The sequence below is a fragment of the Ambystoma mexicanum genome, chromosome 8 (genome assembly GCF_040938575.1).
Source record: "Ambystoma mexicanum isolate Mex_15411 chromosome 8, UKY_AmexF1_1, whole genome shotgun sequence".
Lineage (NCBI taxonomy): Eukaryota > Metazoa > Chordata > Amphibia > Caudata > Ambystomatidae > Ambystoma > Ambystoma mexicanum.
In genome coordinates, this window is record NC_090929.1 from 1,127,253,090 (window position 1) to 1,127,277,172 (window position 24,083).

Genomic DNA, 24,083 nt, shown 5'->3' on the forward strand with positions numbered 1-24,083 from the left:
TTTCCCAGATGCGTGGGTGCTGGAAACGCCTGAATCTTGGACGAAATCTATACCTGTGTTTTACCACATATTGTGTCAAGGGTTGCCAGAACCAGTGCAGAAACAGCTCAAGAAATTGGTAGGGGGTGAGGCTAAACCTTGGGCTGAAATACAGTTAATTATTGCACATTACTGTAGATTGTTACAAGAAAAGAATCGGAAAAAGGAGGCAACTCGAAAGGGCGAGGAAGCGAAGATGGTGCAAAAGAAATGATCAAAATATCCTCTTGAAGGAGCCATGCTAACTAGCCCAGCTGAACAGAACTTACACAGGGGGCTAGCCCACAGCAGAATAACCAGAGTAACGTAGAACAATACCAAAGGGGAAGAGGATTTAGAGGAAGATGATGGCAGCGTAATGAAGGAGATTTCGAAAGTAATCAAGGAGGCTTTCAAAACGTGCAAACCGGCAGCATAGATATGTCAAACAAACAATCCGACCACCAGTATGTTGGCTGTGTGGAATGACGGGGCATTTAGCGCGCACGTGCAGAAGCTAGGGCGCGTGGCAGAATGGCCAAGGAATGGGAGCAGGCACAGCGAATCCACCTGCAATCTCACAACAGGGCAGTGCACAAAATCACTCCGTGCAGCAGCAAGCACCAGGGTGCACAGCAAGGGGCTCAACCCCCAAACATGGGGAATTTGCTACAAGGGCAAGTTCAACAGGCGCCACCACAACAGTCTCAGGGCACGAACTCCGTAAGTGGAGGCAACCCTGTGAATGGGTAAAACCCGCAAGTGTATAGTGGACCGAACTTGTATATAAACTAGGACAGCTCACTGGGAACCCTGACGTGCTCTATCCTATCGGTGACACCAGACCCTAATAGGGAACCAAGGGTGAATGTCGTCATAGGGGGTAAAGAATATTCCTTCTTAGTTGACACGGGTGCCACACGCTCGTCTATACGAGAAGGCAAGTTTTCCTTGTCTGGCGAGGCCATAGATACTCAGTTTCACAGGAGCTCACAGTCAAGTTCCCTTCACAGACGCATTCCCAGTCTCCGTAGGAGAGTGCAACATGAATGTACCTTTATTATATTCACGTAAACATTTTGGGTCGAGACTTAATGACAAAATTGAACATGACGATCTCGTTGACAGAGGACGGCATAGTATGCTCCACTCCAGGAATGCATTATTCAAATGTGTGCGAAATGATCAGGGCGTACTCGGGACATATAGCCATGAGAGCTATACCATTAGAGCCAGAAGTTTTTCGCATATGTGTTTATGGCTGGATTACCAGGCCACACAGACAGAACTATGAGAACCGCTGATGAATTTCTATTCAGACCAAGAATAAATATGCACGAAGAGGAGGGACAAGTATTTCCCTTGATACATACCGCAGCAGTGCGAGGGAAAGTAGTATTGGTTGAAGGCTACGACGATGAAGGCAGACAATGGTGAGCAGTCATCACCATTGAAGAAGGGTATCGAGTGACTGACGTCACCGATGACGATTTGTTTGAAGAACAACCAGACTCAGAAGAGACAAGGGTGGAAGTGAGTCTCATATTCTGGGTAAAAGTGATCAAAAGAAAAGTGCCCCAGAGAATGATTTTGGCACTGATACGTCCGGAATACTTTGATGACGACATGGCCCAGGTACCTGTCACAGTATGGACTACAGGACCATATGACGTAGGCCTCCTGAAGGGGGTGGGAGAAGTGAAAATTAAACTGAAACCAGGAGCAATTTTACTGAGAGCGTGACAATATCCCATGTCCATAGAGGCAGATGATGGGATCGCGAAGACAATTTCCACCATGATGGATCAGGGCATCTTAGTGACGTCAGTCACCCTGTAATACAGTGATTTATCCCGTCAAGAAATCAAAGCGTGGGTCTTGGCGCTTAATCCAAGATTTAAGAGCATTAAATGACATTGTTGAAGCCGAGTTCCCTCTAGTCTCTAATCCATCTACAATCCTATGTAACATACCCATCGAGGCAAAATATTTCACGGTGATTGATTTGAAAAATGCCTTTTTCTCAGTCCCGTTGCACCGTGACTCTCAAGATCGGACGTCATTCACTTTCAGACACATGCGTCTGAAAAGCACGTTGCCACAGGGGTACTGTGAGTCCCCGTCCATTTTCAATGGAGTCCTACAGATGGACTTAAGCAATATTGCATTAGAAAGTGTCGTCTTGTAATATGTGGACGACATCTTGATCTGCAGCTCCACGGAAGAACAGTGCAGGCGTGATTCAATTCAGCTATTGACTTTACTGGCTAAGAAAGGCTATAAGGTTGACAAGGAAAAGCTGCAATATTCAACAGGAGGTGCTATACATACGCCAGCTAATCTCACATGAGGGTAAAAAAGTGACCGTAGAAAGGGCTGAAGCCATCATGAACACGGCTAAGCCAATCACGATAAAGCAAATGCAGAGCTTTTTAGGCCTGTGCAACTGTTAGAGCATTGGTCTTCGATTACAGCTCATATACAAAGCCCTTGCTCCAGGCCCTGAGGAAGGCCCAGGGGACAAAAAAAAGATTGAATAGACTGAAGCAATGGAAAAGGGTTTTGCATAACTCAAGAGAGCGATTTGTACGGCTCCAGTTCTCGGGATTCCTAATTATGCAGAGGAATTCTACCTGTTCTCGCACACAGATGGCAGCTTTATGACGGCAGTGCTCGCGCAAAAAACCTTGTTGGGGTACAATCCCCTGGCATATTAGAGTGGGAACCTGGACCCAGTAATGAGGCCACTTCCCATGCAAACAAAGCTTAGCTCCCGCAGCGTTGCCATAGAGAAAGCAACAACCATTGTAATGGGATGTTCTATGACATTATATGTCGAACACTCATTATTCGCCATTTTAGAGAAATCAAAGGGCACATTGACATCTCAAAGAGCTTCTGCCTATTAAGTGATTATATCTAATCCATCAATCAAAATAGTTTGATGTAAAACAGTGAACCCAGCTACGTTCATAGCTGAGCCAGTCACTGAAGGAGAGCTGATACATAACTGTGCAAACTATGAAGAATTCTATGATGAAATGCCCACGGTGAAAGAAAATGCCCTGGCGGGAGGAGAGATAATTTTCATTGATTCTTCAAGAATCGACCAAGAAGATTGACAAAGATATATACAGGCTTCGCTGTGATGAAACACATAGCAAACGGAGAGTTTCGAGTACTCGTCAGTGCACAAATACCATCTCATTGTTCAGCACAGGCTGCAGAATTATTGGCGTTGATACTCGCCATAGAGAATCGTACAGACCGGGAAGTTACTGTGTACAATGTGGCTCCGCCTATGTGACGTCCACAGTGTACGCAGGGCTAGCACGCTGGAAAAGGAGGGGCTACCTCCGAGCAGAAGGCACGCCAGTGCAGCATGCAGCCTTATTGGACAGGCCTATTAAGGCACTACAGCTCCCAGTGGGCATAGCGGTCGTGAAATGCACCGCCCACACTAAAAGGACAAATTTCGTGTCACGTGGAAACCATGCAGCGGACATGGAAGCCAAGCGTATGGCCGCCAAAAGTGAGACGATCATGGAAGTAGAAGTGGCATGTACCCATGAGAGAATGATGGTGGTACGTACCACACCCGAAGCCTATAGTAATCTGCGGCAGACACAATTAATGGAGCTTCAAGGGGAAGCACCACAGGATGAGAAGAACCTATGGAAACATCAAGGATGTTCTTTAAACCCCTCTGATGGATTGTGGTGGCAAGACAGCACTGGTAAATCAGTAATGCCTGTAGCCCTACTGAAAATAGCATTGGAGCAATTGCATTACCCATTACACATGTCAAAAGAGAATCTAGCTGCAACGCTCGCCGAAGACTGGTTTATAGAGAATTTAGCTGAGCATGTTGCATTCTTTATGGTGAACTGCATAATCTGCCAGCAATTCACTGCTGGGCACCCATTAAAATTAGTGAGGAGTCCTCCCCCGGCCAAATGGGCCCTTTCAGCACTTACATATCGACTATGTCGACATGATTCAAGTGTGTAACGGGTACAGATACCTAATTGTAGTCGTGTGTCCATTCTCTAGATGGTTAGAAGCAGGTCCACGTACACACCCAGACTCTACCTGTGCTGCCAAATTCCTAGTGAGGGAAGTGTTCCCTAGATGCGGGGGGGGGTGTGTGAAGTGATGAGATCAGATAACTGATCTCATTTTGTAAATACAGTCTTTGAGCAGATTAGCTTGTTGCTTGGTATAAAGCACAAGTTCTCGTCGGCGTATCATCCCGAAGGTATTTTCGAGAGGCTCAATGGCTTGTTAAAGGAAAGGATAGCCAAATTGAAGCTTACTCTAAAAGGGGATGGTTGCACTGCCTTCCACTGGCATTGAATGCTCTTCGGAATCAACCAGGCTCTGACCATCTTACGCCGTACAAGATGGTCACAGGAAGGAGAATGAATACTCCCCTAAACCCACGAGACAGAGCTAGATGTGATGCCCAGTCAACCCAGGAAGTCATAGGAACCAAAATGAGCAAATATCTGAACTGCATGACATCCAGCCTTACTGTAATTTCAGACCAACTGCAGCGGCGATGAAAAGGGTGCAGCACAGCACAAAACACAGCTGGAGACACTGAAACAGATGCAGTTCAAGGTTTACGTGTTCCCCTAATTTTCCCGGGAGATGCTGTACTAGTAAAGAACCATACAAGGAAAAAGTGGGACGAGCCGAGATTCAATGGTCCTTTCATTGTGGAGGACTGCACTCCTTCAGCTGTTAAACTGCAGTGCAGGAGAGCATGGATTTTTCTTAATGACATTAAGCCCTTTATCAGAGAGAGCCCTCCAGCTGCTCCCCACCGCGAAGAAACCACAGACAACAGGGAAGAACCACAGCACGTGCTGACACGATCCATGACGAGGAAGAAGGACGCATGAGTAACAAAGCCGAGACAGAAAAGAACCCTTTTGCAAGTTGTGGCTTAAACTGGACATTTCCTCTAAGCAAAAGGGGATAAGGACATAAACGGACACTCTGTGCATCCTAGTTGCAAGTTGAAGAAGAAAATTGCGCATCTAAGCCACAACACGTTTGTTGACACGAACTTCTAAATGAAACCACACTTAAGCGTTGTCGAGAAACAAGACTCTAACAGTGATCAAGGACTTTTACCTTAAGAGCTAAATGCAGAATCCTGAATCATCAAATATCAAGACTTTGTTTGGCAGCACTTATGGTGTCCCCCAGCAGAAACATCACAAGGGTCGTACTCAACTACTTCCATTTTGTATTGGCAACATATCCGTCGCTGGTAGGGAGGGTCACCAGTGTCACAGACTTTATCCAAGATCCTGCCAACAAGAAAGTAATCTGGCAACTACTTACCGTCATCGCGGAAGCTGTCATAGAACTACCGGAATACAGTGATAAAGACACACATGATTCCACTGCAGGCTATTCTAGATGAACTCATCAATACTTTTCTTTCGCATCAGAGGAATGCCCAGCTATTGTCGGGAGAACCACAGACGCTCTCACGTTTATTCGAGATCCAGCAAACTCTGAACATTTGAGCCAGCTGTGGATTAAGCTCAGCTACTTAGTCGCAATCCACGCATCCGGAAAGTGCAAAGACTGCTCACGAAGAGGGAAGGGCCTGTAATCTTGAACTCGGCAAGATAGCACAAATGTACCTGTCGCCCGAAGATAGTCGATGGGCCCACAACGTCCTCTTCCGCCTAGTCACTGACTTTCCAGAAATGGTGGGGAGATATATCGAGGTTGACGTCCTCACATTTATCAGAGATCCAGCTAACCTCGCACAGATGGGAACGCTCCTCCATGGCATCATGCTACAAGTGGAGCTGTCCAACTTTCAAAGATTATATGAGGAGATTCCAGTGAAACCTTCCGCCGAGGGACAGATCGAGGAAGCAGAGGCAAGCACTTCACCTACATTTGTTTTGATTGCCATTTTTTTCCATTTCTTCACATTAAACAGTGTCCAGCATGTCCTCAGGACTGAAGCTGATTCGGGGTGTGGACCGGGAACTCGCCTATTTTGAATATGCACAGTAAAAGTGACTCATCGAAGTGTTAGTCTAACCCATTTTTCCATACTATAGCAAGGATACTGCATCCTGTATCAAGAGACAATCGTCACCCGCAAGAGGGGGGACACTTGTGAAGCACCAGACACTTTATGACGCAAACTGTTCGAGAAGTAAATCGAATCGAGAGTACATCAAATAAATAATCAAGATGGGGCCCCAGAACAGTAACCTGGTCCTCCCACAAGCAGAGGGGCACCCTCGCTTCTCTGGAAGGAAATGCTGCCGGTTAACACACCGCACTATCACGGATCTATGCATTGTGTTTATCATTATTTTGCTATCATTAACCTATAGTTATCCCAGTCCCGAGAAAATCTGATGGTAAGGCAAATGAACTGAAAATTAATGTAATTAGCAGTGATACATACACACTTGAGGTAATGAATGAAGAGAAAAGCTGGAGACAGGGTCAGCACGGAATTAATGAAAACATAGCACTGACAACTACACGCACCCACACACTAAATGTACATGAACCAGGGCATGTGTCAATGGCTATAGAACCTCAAGCGAAAGCAACAGAAAGCATGAGACTGCCTACCAGACAAACAGACCTAGAGAGAAAGGAGAGAGACCGAAAAGAATCAAGTGAAAGGCCAACGAAAGAAGACCTAACAAAAGCCCTTAAGAAGACAGTAGTGGCTGTAGGAAAATTCACTGCAAGGACACAAATGTTAATAGATCATGTATTCCCGTTTATAGCTAGAGCAAAGAAACGGCTTGAGGAACTGAAAAATAAAACCGCAGAGACTGTATTCACAAGCACACAAGTTTCTACACAAGGAACAAGTACTAGGCCCACGATGCAGCCAAACACTGGGCCGATGATGGACTGGTGGTTGATAAAGGCACTTATCGAGGGCAGGAAAAGAATGCAAGAAGAGAAGGAGAAAACCTCAAAGTCTACCTACCTCATCGATGCAGATAAAGAAACCCACTCTTTGGACCAGAATGCTGAGTCCTCCAAGAAAGTCACACAGAGATGTAGTCATAGCTGACTACAGGAAGACATTAAGGATCAAGAAAAGCCTGCATGAAGATGACAGTGAACTGAACGATTACCTGGACAGCACAGCGCATCTAGGAAACATCTAGTATCAACACATGAAAGAAGTCGGAAGAAAATTATCAGAAGGAGAATGCTTCGTTTGTGCACTCCTACCGTACAGCATGGGGGAAATCTAAGATCTTTGTGGCTGTAGAAATTGATGTCCCGACAGCACACTGTTTGTCACACGTAGCAATGTGCAACCCCAGAGGACAGTTTATGGGAAGGGATGCCTCATTGATATGGGCAACCGAAACGAGTTGACAGATGAAGATGACTACATCCAGGACATTAAGACAAGAAATAGAGCTCATACTAGGAATCACGTGATCAGGTATGAAAAGCCAGGAGTTAAAAGAGCAAGAATAAGATGGGAAATTAACCCAAGACTAAAAGTCCAAGGAAAAACTCCAGAAGAAACTCAAATTTGGAAGAACAGAGGCCAGATGCAGATTTGGGGAACAGTACTTTCACCAAACGGATGGGAATGAGAAGTGGTGATCTGCAGAGCTTGGATGGTCCTTGGAGCCTGCAAAGAAGCAATAGAAATGGACTGCACGTTACGGTGTGTTTTTTGTGTTTTTTCTTTTCTTTTTCGCATGTTCTCACTCTATTTATGAAGTTGTTCAGTTGTATTGTTTCTTATATACTTCTTAAAGTCTTACACAATCTGATTTTTTTTTTTTTTTTTTTTTTTTTTTTGTCGTTATGGCTAAAACTCACAAAAGCACTGACATGGGTCGAAGACAGAGAAGGACCCTTGCAGATAGTGCCACTGGAGAGCCCAAAATTGTGCTTCAGGAACAATGGCACAAGGAAGATGGGAGAAAATCAGAACTGCGGACACATTTTTTAAGCTCCAGGAATGATTCACGGAACCGCAGTTGTTATGGATCATTACTGGGCGTGTGGATCCAAAGCATACATAAGATTGCCAAAAATCTGGAGAGGCATATGCACAATAGTGAACGTCCATGTTCCAGCACTAGTGATCCCGAAAAGTGACCTGAACATTGACAGTTTCCAAAAGAAGATGCCCACCTGAGGAAAAGGAGATCTGTGGAGCTGGTATCCCAAATGAAGAGAGAAAACTACTTTTCTGCCAAATCAGAAGAGGCATTCCATGCAATCCTGTATGAACACAGGCTCTTCAGCCTCATTTCATCAGTCTTCACAACGATTCTCATGCCATGGATACGAGTTGAAGTGAATACCAAATGGTTGCAGATAACCAGATGGGAGTTATTTCAGACCATCAACACTACCATAAAAGGATTTAATGCGATTAAGGAAGAATTAAGAGCAATCCGATTGACTCTACAGAACAGATATGTACTTTACATGATAACAGCGATGGATGGAGGAGTTTGTGCAAAAATCGGAGAATCATGTTGCACATTTATACCTTCTCACGACGAGGAAAATGGAACCTTGACAGAAGCCATAGAGATGCTAACGAAGCTACAGAACCAGATGATCGATGAAACTGGCGAAGTTGGTTTGGAACACTGTTCTCATGGGTCCCACAATGGATGGCAGACATATTCAAGTTTCTGGGAGCCCTGCTATTGATAATACTATTAGGATTTTGTGTCATCAAGATAATCGTCTCGCAGTGCCAGAAAACTGCAAAGAAAGCCATAGGGATGAAGATCATGATCGATGTCAAACCAGGATGGAAGCCCAGAGACCTGACTGATGAAGAAATAAGAGACTTTGTGAAGGCCAGCGAATATGCGCCAGAAGGAACAAAGTTCGTGTATCCAAGGAAACTTAGAAATTATGAAGGAAAATGGATCTATTGCAGTCCAAATGGACAGTGCCAGCTAATGACCTGGAACAAAGACGAACATGTAAAAACAGCAGGAAGTTTGAAAGGAGTGATAAAAATATGGACTCCAAAGAAACACCCATTCACACCGTCATGTACAAACCCAGAAGACGAAGAATTGGATGCAGAAGAACCAAGTAAGAATAATCCAGAGGAGAAAGAAGAATTGGTCGATGAACCTACCAGAGTGGGGAGTGTAGAGGAGTTCCCAGATAGGGCCTGCACTCAAGCCACCCGTTTTGAAATACCAGGAAGATGCTCGCCGAGATGTGACGTATGCGGAGCAAATAAACCAAGAGAGCCACACTGGGGCTCGTATGCGGAGCAAATAAGCCAACAGAGAGCCACACTGGGGCTCTGCCCAGTGCCCATCAGAAGAGCAATACCTGTTGAAGTGCCAATAACCAGACAACGATGGGCAGCACGGTACCCATTCAGACAACCGTACCAACAGTTGACACGAAATTAAGACTACTTGCAAACTGTTCCCGAAGAGACCCAACGGGCCTTAATCGAAGGCGAATGCTGACAACACAAGGGCCAGGACAAATCTACAGATGAACGAAATAACACCCAAAGGATGACAAACAATGATGAAATGATATGAATAAAGAAGTAAAGGACATAAAAGGAGAAACCATGCTGAACTTTAAAGAAACATAACCATAAAGCAAGAAGCAAAATATGCAACTGGCAAAACGCCTGTAAATAGGCTTGGAACACAAGAAGCTAAGGAAACAGTGCTGCTTGCTACGCTTAGTAGAAGAATAGAGCGGCAAGCGCCAACTATATATCTACCTCAAAGAAGCACATTATACCAAGTCCGACTCCATTTTACAAAATCAGAATTCAGCCCAGAATGGTAGGGGTCAAACAAGCCAGGATTCATATAACGGCACAAAGCCAGACGAAAGAGCGGAATCGAAACCTAGCAAGAAGCAGCTCATGCCTGGGAATTCAAGGTCACCCAAGAGGGAGGAGAGCGGCAACTTTGAAGAAACGAAACTTAAGAGCATAGCAGCCAGCCAGTGAAGGTCGAGATAAGGAGGCCCAGGCAGGTGGCAAGGCTAAAGGAAGAATCAAATACACAAATGGAGGGAAAATGAAGCAGATTCACAGAGGTACCCATGTCTGATGTCATCCAAACCCAGAGGATGCCATAACTTCTCCTGATAAGAAGCTACAGTTTCGAGGCCATCCTCTGCCAACTAATGAGACATAGCCTTAAAGTACTGATTGATGGAGGGGAGGTAGGGTGAATCTAGGGGGCATACTGCACCTGGGTGATCATGCTGCTAATTAAAGTGGAGATTTATGCCTAGGGGTGTAACCCACCCAATCTCAATGGACCAAATAATCAAGGGTCCTATAGCTAGTAGAACCAATGAGACGTTGTACTTTAGTGACGTTTGACACGAATGATGTAGAGGGAGGGGCGTAGATGCCCACCCGATAAGAGTTATCCAATCCTCACACTCTGTTACCATATACAGATATAGTACCTATACTTAAGTTTTCTTTTTAACCAATAGAATTGCATGAAAAACTTTTTAGTGTTACACGTCAATGATGACGAGAATGTGCTATAACTATTGCTGTCTAAATGAAGAAGGGGGAAGTTGAAGCGAGACGGGAGATCGCATCACTGGTGATTTCCTATTGTTTCCCCGTCTTTTGTACTTGTCATTAAACAGACTTCCCTTTGCCAAACCATTGAGTTGTCCTTCTTGATTGGTGATGGAGTAAGAGAATCCTGCACCCCATCCACCTCAAGGTGCAGCTATCTCGTCTACATGTACTCGAGGGTGAGCTCTGATCCCATGGGCCGTCAGAGGTCACTCCGCCCTCTTGTACACACTGACCTAAAGGCACGCCCAGTCTTTGCATTTTACTTCAGAATACTACTTCTTGACCAATCCATTATACCCATCGCCCTACTATGTAGGGCCACTGACTCCTAGTCTGCATTGCAGTACAGCAAAAGGTAAATGGTAAGTGACTGGAGTCGGCATAGGTGAGTGCAGTTTATTATGTATGATGGCCTAAAACAAGGGTAGGATCTACTGAGAATAAGTTCCATAGTCTCAAAGTGTTGACATTAAACATTGACTGCAGCACTCAAAGGTAGGCCTGTTGAAAATATATATATTTTTTGTGGGAGGAAAAATCTATTTGAAGTCCATTCGAGTGACTACTGGAATACTGTAAAGGGAACTAAATTGGCACAATGTGATGTGGAGGGTCAGAAGGATGCGGACACTCTGAGGAATAAAAATTAGGCCTAACTTAACCCAAACTCGATGGGCTTTTTCCTACATATATATCCAACTAGTGTGCTCCTCAGTCTTTGAATGTCCAAAGAATTACGTCTACTATCCAAAATTAATCTAACTGGTCCTGCCACTATTCTAAATAAACTAAAAATATATACTAGAAACTGTGTATCTAGTAGACTCATTGACTAGCCATCGTGCAAATTGTAATTGGCTGTTTTAGCAAAATGTAAATTTTCCTTTAAACATCTTCTATGAACTCCAAAAATGGGGAAATTCTTATCCGTCTGACAAAATATGTACATATATAGTACTACTGATACACATGTCTATTTCTCTTATACCTATTCCTTTATATGTATTCATAACAAATGTTTCACTCTTATCTTTTTTTTCATTTACTTACTTTTCTTCTTTCTTTTTTCTTCTCTTACTAAAATCAGCTTCTTAAAATGTTAAATTGAGATGTAAAAAGTGTAAGATGTTCAAAATGTAAATCTGTGCTGTTTCTTTTATATATATATTTGAAAGGATGATTGTATTATCCACATCAAATAATAAATAAACTAAGGTTAGGAGAATGGCTCACTTTGCTCACTTTTCCTGAGGATATTTCTTGTATCAGTCTCTGTTTCTGGTTAATAGGTAATCTCTAGTTACTTGCTGTATCACTTCACGCAGCTCCTTCATGAGATTTGCTTTTCTCTCCTCCTGAAGAATAACTTTCCTTGAGGTTTTATACTTTATTTGATCCTTTTTAAAGGGCTCAGAACAACCTGGAGATGTACAATCTCTGCTGTATGTCTGGCCTTCTAGACAATGGTGGTTCAATTTAGTCTGACATTCTGTCTTATATATTGTTTACTTTGGTAGTGTCTCTGTACTTCCATTCAAAAGGTTCTTTCTCTTACGTTCCCTTCGTTCTGTGTTGAAGGTTTGGGTATTTTCCCCTTTTCCCAGGGTAGTGATATCCAAGGTTGCTTTCTCTCCCTCTCAGGTACAGGCAATATACATTTATCAGCTTTTTGTTAAACCTTTCTGTACCTGTACTGGGACGGGTTTCTTGAACTGTGTAACTATTCCCTTTTGGCCTCCCGGTCTTCCTGTTACCTTCAATAATGTAGGAAAATGTCTCTGGGCTCTGTGCCTATCGGAGAGCTCATCTCACTACTTGTTGCCATCGGCTCATTGTCGCTGGCGCCCTCTTCCTGAGATTCTCTCTCATTCCTGCAGCGTTGCATTGTTTATTCAACTAACCGGGTCGATTGCTGCTTTGGTCTCGGGATGGTATCCGTGTTGGTTTTAGGGCCCATCACTTATCATTCGTTGTAATGCCACCACCTTGTTTTGAGCTCCAGTCCCCTCTGCTTTCTGCGTCTGGGATACGCAGTGTGTCTGGCGTTGTCCCTTTCCTTCCAGCGCAAGCTTGAATATCGCGGGCTCCACGACTTGTTCTTCTCTGCCTTCTTCAGGTGTTATTCAGGAAGCAGGCCTCCCTTGCCTGCGTATGCATGCCTCTCTCTCTATCTCTCTCTCCACATTGTGGACGAATTCCCTTGATTAGTCGCAGTGGTCAGAGAAATTATCCACCCCACCCGGGCTCTTCCTCCCCCGATATCTGTCCAGCAGCGTATTGTATCAAAGCTATGAGAACGGAGAAAGAACTCTGTGCCAGACCTGCACACAGTACTACAACAATGTGGGGAAAACGTAATAGAAAGTGGTGTGTAGTCGGATGTGAGAGGTAATCTAACATTCCATTGACATCAAATCTGACAAGCTTTTGGAAGTGCTCGCTCCACAGAGGAAAAAGGTCAACTCTTTGTTTAAAGGCCCTAGAGAGTGGCCCAGAAGAGTTATGTAGGCTCAGCTCCAGGCCAGCCATCTTGGTTCAAACTGGCAACCCGAGCCCCAGTATTCTGAAAAATCCTAACGGTAGAACACTGTGTCATGAGCCATGAGTTCTTTGCAAAGACAAACAAGTTTTTTATAATGCAACAAAGGAAACCTTGATATTTATATCAATATTTTATCAATCTAATGGCAAAGGCAGGACCGATGCCATGATACCAGAAATCTGCTTGGTTGGGCGATTAGAATTTGGTGCCAACGCCTTGTTTTCTGCTGTCAACAGGTTTCCTTCTAGTTTGGTGTGAGGGTTGGAAGGATATGTTAGTTTCTATGCTCAGTGCAACAATGAAGCATAGCTGACACATTAAGAAATATACCATACTAAATAACTGTGCACTGATGGTTCAAAGGGATACAAGCACTTGTCTTATCCAGGCCAGGTGCTGGATCCAGAGCACGGGGTGCAGTTGCCATTGGTGGGATCCCAAGCACATTTGATACTGCAGTGGTGACTTGGTGGACAATTTTGATGTGGAGTTGGAGGCCAAATGTATCTTCACCATCGACTAGGAGAATAAATCCGGGATCAGATTGAGGTGACTTCCAACAAGAAAATGAAGGGAAGACTTTGGTTGGCAAAGTACACAACGTTTAAGAAAGTTTAGAAGTATTCTTAAGCGTGCTGATTGTAGATTTCTTTTGTTGAATGTCTTTGTGTCCCTCCCTCCACTTCCTCTGGGAAAGTTGGGACAAATGCAATTACGTCTGAGCATAAAATGGAAGATAGACGGCAGAATTGTTTTACATTTTTGTCACGGAATCCATTTTCTTCCAAAATGAATGGCATTCAAATGTTAAAATGTTGAGGGTTTATTTGAATTGTAGGACTTTCTCTCCCAAAAAGGTGGTAGGTAGACTGGTTGTGATGGAGACCAGATAAGCTCATCATAATTGAGCTGTAGGGCAGCAATCATCGAAGTGAATACTATGTAAGAAATCTGGGCCAAAGAAGGTCCCATTGACCATCATCCAATCACATGTGCCCACTGCCAATAGGGGCAAGTTGGTACCAGTCCACCCCTCATTTCCCCAATCCTGTAATTTACAGTACTTAAATGGGCCAAAAGCGGTCCATAGTAAGGTAGTTGGGAGAAATATTGATTGAGGACGGGAAGCAAGGAGAGATACAAGTGTGGGGGGAGAGAAAGGAGGTGGCAGATAGCAACAGTAGAGAGGAGGAGAAGGAGGAGGAAGAGGACAAAGAGGAGGAGGAGGAGGAGGAGGAGGAGGAATGACTTATCAGGGAGTTGAAAGAGAAAGAGGCAACGGGAAAAATGGGAGGTGAAATCAGAGGTTTGGAGGGGAGTTAAAGCAAGAGACAGAATGAGGTTATCAGAGGCAGGGTGAGGTTGAAGATTGGAGCGGGGATAGCAAGAAGAACGCACTTGTGAGATGTCCAGAAGAGATGGCCAAGGGCTGTAAGAAATGCTGGTCAGAAGTTGAGGCTACTGGGGTTGAAGCTGGGGTGCAGCTAGGGGGCACAGGCTGAAGTGGAAAGCCTGGTTAACCTGGGCCAAGAGGAGAGTAGGGCCACAATCCTAAAGAGCCTAAGGAAAACAAAGAGAAGGATATAGGTTAGCAGGGAGCCATAAACCAGAGTCTGGTGAGATTACCAAACCCACCAAGGGAAATGAATAAGCCTTGCTAATTGAGACCCTGAGTTTGGTGGCTTACTGGGGATTTGGGCATTGAGGGCTCACTGAATATTGGGACCCGGTAGCCACCTTTTGGCTACGGGAACATGAAAACAAAAAACAGCACACTGAAATTCCACCTGGCACAGACTGGAGATAAATCAACTGTCCTCTAGATTTTTTCAAATTGATTTGAGGGGCCTCAGAATTTAGCCCACCTGGCACTATGATGGGCCTTCAGGATTATCAAAGGCGATTGAGCTTGCTCTGCACACGTGCAAGACACAATGGGGACTCACCAAATGGATCCAAGAGAAACAAAGAAGCCAGCCTTTTACTCCATGCATGCATACAGTGCAAGACCTGTCGTCGTAACCGCCATTGATGAAAAGGAAACCACCTGACCATAGCTTGCACATCAAAACCAATTACAATCAGTGGTGGAAGTGTGTCGAAAAAGGTGTTGGAACTCTGATCCTGGCGGGGGACAGGAGTGACCAAGATGCAACACGTTTCAAGAGGTGGTGGACTGGCCAGGTTGACAAACTGGTGGAAAAGGCAACCAAAGGAGGACCTCTGTAATGTTAATTTATCTCTGTTGGTCCGTCAGTTGGAACATTTTATCTATGGCCTTTGTGAAGTCAGCTGCGTCTCCTCACTGGTATTAACCCTGCTGGAACCCATGCTTAACACCTACCTGTGCAGCAGCTGCTGCTTCAACAGGGGCCAGCCACTAGAAAATGTGCTGTGATCAATCAAATTTGGTAATTTATTACAGTATGGATCACCAGACCTAGTCTTTCATCGTCTATGGTCTGAGGGAGTTTAAGGGATGAAGAGTCTGTGGTTCTAAGATTTCCAGAGGAGTGCATTACAGCAGGTCCACGTGACTAGTCCCTAAAACTCCTTCTATAACTGCACACTTGTCCCATGGCATGAAAGGGCAAATCCCATGTAACTAACATCGAAGCATTTAACCTGAGAACATCTTCACAGGTTATCAAAAGATCTGTGGTAGATTGGTGGGGAGTGGGGACCGGGTGGGTATGGGGGACGAAGAGATATCTTTTCTTAGTATCTGCAGAACTTCCGGCAGCTATTGATATTTAAGATGAACACAGGTAGAGTTCATCCAGGCGGAGATGTCATTCCGGCTTTGTGAATGAACGGTGAAGCAGATTTCAGTCGAGCTGTAACTGCTATAGGGTGGTAAAATAAAGAGGTATGCTTTAAATTCAAAAAGAGCAGTTTCACTATTTTTTATTTTTTTTACAACCTTTTTTGCAATTTCGGAACTGGTTCTCCGCTCCCGCTCACTTTGACATCTACAATGCAGTAGAATGATCTGAATCCATTTAAATCGGAATGCCTCGCAGGGTAATTGCATCATTGTGGTAGCCCTCCCTTCAGGGAGTCGTGCAAGAGGCGGTTGCAAGAATTATCCAGTCAAGTCAATTTTGCCTAGAAAAGCTCTATTACTGAATCAAAACAAGCCAGTTGGGTTTTATAACTATGTATTTGTTTAAGCCATAATTCTGAGCACTTACATTTACAATTTTAACCCGTTTTCCTGCTGAACATGAAATATATTTTCATCGTAATTGGCTAATACAGTACAGTATTCTAGCCTGGTCGTTCTGCTAACTTGTATACTTTAAATCCAAGAAGAGTGTTCCTTCGTTGCGAGACTGGGTTCTGTTACTTTAATAGGGTGCTTCATTGGTTGTCTAAATATGCTTCCTGTAACCTAAATGCATTTTGCTGCCAAAGATTGATATGCAGCTCTTGTGACGACATACTGCCCACGGGAACACTTGCTAACAGTAACATGGAGCTGTGTAATACAGAGTTTGACTTTAGTAGTACCCATGGAGCTATCCTGGAGTCTGTATTTGACTAACCAATCACGTCCCAATGTGAGATAAATGTGCCCATTACTCTTGCTTTCTCTGTCACAGGATACCATTTAAACAGTAATACAATCATTGCTGTGTTTTAAGCCTCCCTACCCAATTATATGCATCGTACAGTAGACACTAGTTGTTGGTTGCTGGTCCCTGCACGCCCATACATCCCTAAGTATTTAGTAGGCTCTTGATAGCCTGTGCATGTGTTTTACTCCCACACAAAAGCATTTTTCCTCTCTTCTAAAGTCTAGATGGGGGCACCGTTAGGCCCATGTTTGTGGCAATGTATCATTGTATGTCTTCAGTCTCATTATTTTTTCCCTTTCACAGATTCCTCGATGAAGTTCAGTCTCACTCAAGCATCAACAAAATGAGTGTTCAAAACTTGGCCACAGTGTTTGGGCCGAACATTCTGCGTCCTGCCATGGAGGACCCGGTCACCATCATGGAAGGTGGGTACTTGTTTATTTCGAGGCCATTAACCCCTCTTCTAATGGCTGTCAGCGGATCAGTATGTAAAGCTTGAACAGGACTGGAAAATGCATAACGAATTTTGAAGATCCTGGCATCTCCTTCCATAGTTACAGGAGAGAGCTCACGATGAAGGCTCTGCAGGTTCACCAAGTTTGATGAACAAGAGCTTCTTATGAGTCTTGATTTTACTGTCTGAACAATATCCTTTGGCTATTAAAAATGATGCGACCAATCACGGTCTCCGCCAGGAGAACTAATGTGTAAACACTTGTGTATGAGCGCGATAGAAATAAAATATCAATAACCTTACTTTATGATATGATCTGCTTGATTATCTCCATTCTAAGAGTGAAATCCAGGGAATACGAGCCCTACCTGGTCAAAATAGAACCAAATGGCGAATTTCACCAAAGTATTAGCCTGCTGAGCTCACAACAGTTTGCTAAACGCAGGTATACCCGTGGGAGATTTAGCTATGTCTGGACTTCGGGGTGCCAATGATTCCCTCAAGCTCATCAGGCTCTCTTGGTGGTTTTGTGGAAGAGCATCACAGGCCGAACTCTCAGGACGTTAACTGGGGTGGTTAACTGGTAAAGTACACACTTTTCACAAATGCCATAGTGAGAGAATGTCCACACACTGTTATGTAACTAGTCTACTTATGTAAGAAAAGGCAAGCGATTAATCACTACATATATGTAGGAGACGTTTAAGCATCAAGGAGCCTTTCCTAGAAGGGGAAAAATGCAATGTCAGGTTGGTAGAACTATTTCCTACTGAAGCCAGAAAGCTGTATTTATAAGGGACCAAGCAAGACAAGTGGTGAAGACTTGAGGCAGTGTTTAGCAGGAAAGTTAACTTCTTCAAGAGTGTCCCAAGGAATAGTTTCCAGAGTTGCAGATAAGTTCAAACCACAGAAGAGGTGATGAAGAGGAGACCTGCAGATTAAGAAACAAGTGGAGAGAGACCTCACCAGCAGTGCCGCAGAGTTGGCGCAATAACTCTGATATAAAAAAGCAGTTCTGCAGCGTGTGGTTGACAGTTTTCAGAGACCTCTGGGTCATCTTCGACTCCACACTCTCCTTTTCTCCTCGCACCTCTGATTTCTGTAAGAAGTCAAACTACCAACTGCACCTCCTCAGAGGTTCTTCCTTTCCTCTCCTTCCCCCAGAAGCTCACTGTCTCTAGAGATCTGGTTCTCTCTAGGCTGGACTACTGCAACAGCCTCTTTCTAAATCTGCCTGCTTTTACTCTCAGCCCTCTGCAACTCATCCAGAACAGGACTGCAAGACTTGTCCTTGGCCTCAAGCCCAGGGATCGTACCCTCCAGCACTGAAATCTCTGCATTGGCTCACAGTCGCTGCAAGGATTAAGTTCAAGACCCTCTGCATTGTCCACAAGACTTACTGGGGTCTGGGTCCTCAATACTTCCAACTCTCTCTTCGTAAATACCTTCCTTTTCAAGCTCTTTGCTCCACCTCAAACTCCATCAGGGTCATTCGCTTCTCCAAGCAGCAAGTTGGTGGTAGATCTTTCTTCGGCTGGGGCCTTCCTCTGGAACAGCCTCCCTCCCTCTCTGAAACTTGAGAAGAACCATCTCCGGTTCCGGAAGCACCACAAGTCCTTCCTCTTTGCTTCAGCCTTCTCTCTTCCTCTCCTCTGCTGATTTCCTGTCTAATACTGCACTGGTCACCTGGCTACCCTCTGATTTCGGGCCCAGGTCCCTGCCCGCCCAGATGCACACCTGCACAGCCTTCTGGCAACCCTTGCACTTGGGTCTGTATCTGTAACCCTACAGTCCCCCTACCTGCACTTTTGGACACCTACTGTCTGCACTTACCCTTGTACCTGCCACCTGCACTTCTTGTTATTCTTTTGATCCCATGTACAGCGCACTGGCCCCTCCCCGTTTCCCTGGCACTTTTCCCCTCCCCGCCCTATTCTCCCCTGTACTTGCGCAATCTCAAGGTCACTTGGCCTAGTAAGATCGTTGTCTCTGCCCTCCCTCTGTTCCCCCTTCCTTGCCTCGTGGCGCCTTGAAGCACTTATGATATGGCATTTGTAACGCGCCTATACACATCACTGTGAACGTTGTTTGGTGACCACGTTAGGTTCCACTGATGATACACCAGTGCATGAAGGACCCCAAGACTCTTGACAAGGACTATTATTGAAGATGCTATGGTTTCTGGGTCAAAGGTCCCAGTCAGAAGAGCTGTAAGGTGAAGATGCTTGGTCAGTTGCAGTCTGCAATGCCTCTGTCATCCCTGGGCACAGGACTCAAATTCTAGGGTTGAGGCACGTTGTGAAGACCCCAGGGAAGAAGATTGTTGAATAAAATCTTGCAAATTCACAATGGAGAGGTGCCAGCCAAGGAAGATGGACCGTGATGGGAGTTTGGCAATGTGGGTGCAGGATAGAGGGCTGCCACTGGAGCTTCTCAGGTGGGACAGATGCACCCACTGGCCCGGCCTCATGTCCTGGGATGAAGAAGCACTGGTCGGTTTGGCACAGTCTTCAGAATCCTGGAAGTAAAGGGGCTCCCACGGTTGGGAGTTTCAGAAAGACGAGGCTTTCAAGTAGGAACTATTATCCGACTGTCTACACTGGATCAGGGGGAAGGAGCACCATAATCTGTTCCTTCTGGTCAGGCATAACGTTACCATCTGAGTCAGTGGAGCGTCAAGAGCAAAGAATGCATGTGCAGGGCTGCGGTCATTGCTCCACTAGCAGGTCTTCTAGGAATGCAGCTTCCAGCAGTAGCCTAGATGAGTAGGAGAGCCTGCTTTTATCCCCTTCTGGCGGCAATGAGTGGACATAGAACCCAATCACACCACATTTTTTTCAGCCATGGCAGGCAGACCATGCATCCAAATACACACATGCACTCGGGAATGCCTATCGCTCAGTGAATCCACACTATCCCACGCAGGTATCTCCCAGTCAGACCTTTTTTTCGGGTTGACTGCAACACCGTGTCCTGGGATAAAGGCATCCAGTAGCCAGAGATTACAGTCTCACTCACACACAATAGTCATGTGACCCCTCAGGTCATCGAGGAAAAAGAAAATAACCTCCATTTTGTGAAATGGAGGAGGGGCTTTAAATAGTACCCATCCAGGTAAAGTTGATTCCACCTGAATTCCTAAGGACTATTAAGGCCCAGCACGCAAAAACAGAGGCACACTCTGTTGGGCTTTAGATTCAGCCTGACTGGGAGAAAGTCCAAAACCCAGCACAGTCAACAAAGTACAAGGGCTACCTTATCAGGTTAAATGTGAGTTTCCTCTTCTCTAACCGGTAATGGCCACAATGCATACTACCATTTTTTACCCCAAAAGAAACGGGGGTTTCTTACACCGATTACCTAACATTCATTGTTCAATGCCATCCTTAATACCAGAAAAGAGTGTTTTCCTTGCACATATTAGGTGATTTGAAGAGCTAATTTACTGAATGTATAACTTCAGAGGGCTCCATAGCCCTATAATTGTATATCCAGTGCTTAGATCCACCATGAATACCATAGGAGTGAGGAAAAGGAGTACAAAAATTCCTTGGTACCAACAAATATGGGTTTACGTGTCTTGCAAACAGTTTTCAGTACTTCAGAGCGGAATGGAGGATTGGATGGCTCATCTGCCCCCTGTGTCTATGATTTTGACTCCCATCGATCTGATTAGGCAGAATTCGCCTAGTTGGAGAGATCGAAAGTTTCTGTTAATAAGGTGGACATTCAGGCTCGGACTGGCCTGTAGGGCAAAAGGGCCCAAACTAAAAACACAAAATACTAGTGTGGGTCATTTTTTGGGGTCAAAGTGGGCCACTTTTTTGGCCCACGTGGCCTAGTTTGATAACTTACTTCACCATGTGGCTAGTAGTTTTGACCAGATCTTCCCGCTTGGGTACTACTCAGTCTGTCGCAAAAGGTATGAATTGCCATTTGAAACTGTGGGGCACTCTTTTTTATTGATACCCGAGACAATTGTATGCCCCAGTCCGACCCTGTGGAGATTTGGCAATCGGAAGGCTGGATTGTTCTGTGCACCGTGATTGGCCTGGATTCCTAGCATTCCAACAAATCAGATGAGCAGAACACTGCCAGGCCTTTCAGACAACCACACGCCTACTTGGCGTCTTCAAATTCTGCTCTGGGCAAGGAGTGGACTCCTGTGTGGAATCCACCGATTTCTGTTGTGCCGGTCTAATTTCTACTCCCCACTTGTTGCACCTATTGTTCTTTTGGGAACATTTGCGGCATATGCACATGAAGCACATTCGGCCCATACCACTGGTCGCAATTGCATGGCATTTAAAAAGCATGCACAGGGGAATCTGGCGTTCAACCTAGGGCAATTATTGAGAAAGTTACGTCAAATCGTAATTTCAGAGCACACAATCGCCGTTAATGCTTAAATTGACCTGAATTTAAACACCCCTTGTAAAGGTGTGTTAATTGCCCCTCGAAGGATTAATGTGGGACTTTGTGGCAAATTGTGCATCTTAATGAAGGAGAAAATGTTAGAAGGCTTTGCATGGTGAAATACTGAAATCCCCAAAAAGGAAAAGGCCTTGGCACTGGGGGGAAAACCCATGGCAGTAGTACATTGGGCCGTTCATGTTGGTCCATGTTAGCATGTGTAACAACTATGAAGAGTTGTGTCTTCCTGCTTTCCCTAAAATTATATTTTGAGAAAAAGCACATACTGCTTCAACACAATATAGTCGCTCCAGATGTAAGCAGTCTTTCCTGATGCTTATAATGCATATGCTAGCCCCATTAGCTCCCAAACGGAGCACCCTCCACCTCTAATGCCAAAACCTTACATTTCCATATTAACACATCTTTGCCCAGTCATTTCCGTTTCCACATTGCTCGGTATGCATACATTATCAGTTTCCACAATGCCTCAGTAACACATGTTTACCAATATCCAAAAAGCTGCAGTAATGCACATGTTTGTACAGCTTCCAGTTTTGCAGCAACAAAGCTTTGGCCTGCTGCCACAATGCTATGGAAATGTACAGAATTGCTCAGATTTTATAATGCCCCTCTAAAAACCCATTGTTTTGACAAACAGGCCAGCAGGCACTTTGACTGTCTTCCCATCACTGCCTCTTTGTAGCACAGACATGGTCCTTGAATAGGGCACTGCCGGTCAGATAGCACAGCGAGTAGAGCGCTTGCTTTGACATCCGTGCAGAGCCTGCTGAGCAGGTTCGAATCCCAGTCGGGCCAAAACCAGCCCTTCATCCTTCCAAGGTCGATAAATGAGCACCACACACGTGGGTAATAATGAGCAGAGCTCAGCTACCCGAGGCTATATAAAACACGTGGGTAATAATGAGCAGAGCTCAGCTACCCGAGGCTATATAAATGTACAAACAAACATGGACAAAAATACAGTGGTGGGTGGTGACCCGCTTGGTTAAAGTTAGAGCAGCAGTACCCCTGGCTAGGCTGGACAGCAGATTTGCTACTTTCCTCATTTCTCACTATTGCCACCTGTGCTGTGGTAGGAATTGAGATGGAGCAGCAGGCTTCTGAAGGAGAGAGTGTCGCACAATGAGAGCTATCATCTAGTGATAATTTGTGTGTGCTGTTATCCTGCTTCCCACAAACCTCTGTGTATTCCTGCTCTCTATCCCCAGACCCGACAGCTGCACATGCTTAGAGCGCAGCCACACAACGCCATAGCAAAGATTTGTGTTTTGCAAATACCAATGGCATAACTTAACGGTACAGCTGGCCAGTGCAAAACTGTCCTCAAATGTAAGCGTCCCACACAGATCTGTCCGGATCTCCTAGCCTGGTGGCATTGCCCTTACTCCACTCTGATTCCAGAAGTGTTTTCTCCGGGTAGTATACAAGAGCAGCCTGGGACCAATCTAGGAAGGCCTTGTAGGGAGTGATTCTTATAGGAGCCACAATAACAAAACGTATAACACATCAAGATTAGGGCAAGTCAAATGATTAAGAAAAGTAAATCAATTTTTCCTGAAGAGCAAAACTTGTCTAGATATTACTCATGGAAAATGATACAGATCACAAAAACCCCTGGCCTTTTATCCTTCATAGAGCGTTTCAGCATGGCGAATTGTTATGAAAACTGTAACCTGGACTTAGTGCATTTCCATCAAAATGTTAATATATTCCTTGCAATATATTTGTGACTGTTCTCATGGAGCAAACAGAGCAAATAGGAAGTTAGAAAGTGTGAATGACAGGAGTTTGAGAACATATTTGCTCGTAGGCTTATTTTGTCCCTAGGGAATCTTTGCAAAAGTCAGACAATTGGCCATACAGATTAATGTGCTCAATTCAAGCCAATGGGCGAAACCTACGTGAAAAAATGCGTTGGAGGTAAAGGGATTTTGACCAGAATAAAGTTAAAAATTAGTCTGAGGGAAATGCGCCTGCAAAGGGCACATTTTCTTAAGTCGCCTGAAAGGTCCATATAACATATCAAAGCTTTTTGGTGCAATTATTTATTCATTTATTTTTGGAGGCATACAATTCTCAATGGGACACATGTGATTTCCATGTCAGAGAGCAGGGAGGCCTAGAACCTGGTATGGGGCAGCTGGTCCAGTTGAGCTGGTTATGAAATGCAAGGATAGGTTTTCCTGAAACGGCCTCTGAAATTAAATTGCTTTCTTCTTTCCCCTTTAAGCTGTACATAGTCAACCATTCACTCCGGCGAGTCTGCATCAGTGCCATTTGTCAGAAATTGAGCAGCCAGCGGCTTGTTCTTTACTTCGTCTATGCTGCTACCTAGGTCTTGTGGGTAAAAAGAATACCTGGCCGCCTTCAGATACAACAAGGGGCACTTGCAGACTTGTGTTTAATTACACCAAGCTCCTCCCTGACATCAAGGAGAGCTCTGCAATTCAAGCATAACCC

At 44.7% G+C, this 24,083-nt stretch overlaps 1 protein-coding gene across 4 annotated transcripts in view; it reads left to right on the forward strand.

Moving 5' to 3' along the window:
• ARHGAP22 (Rho GTPase activating protein 22) overlaps positions 1-24,083 on the forward strand; it is a 986,960-nt gene that overhangs the window by 874,974 nt on the left and 87,903 nt on the right. For all 4 annotated transcript variants that reach the window (XM_069611165.1, XM_069611166.1, XM_069611167.1 and 1 more), the window contains one exon: positions 17,036-17,157. In XM_069611165.1, coding sequence (XP_069467266.1) covers positions 17,036-17,157 — 122 coding nt within the window. The remainder of the gene's footprint in view (positions 1-17,035; positions 17,158-24,083) is intronic.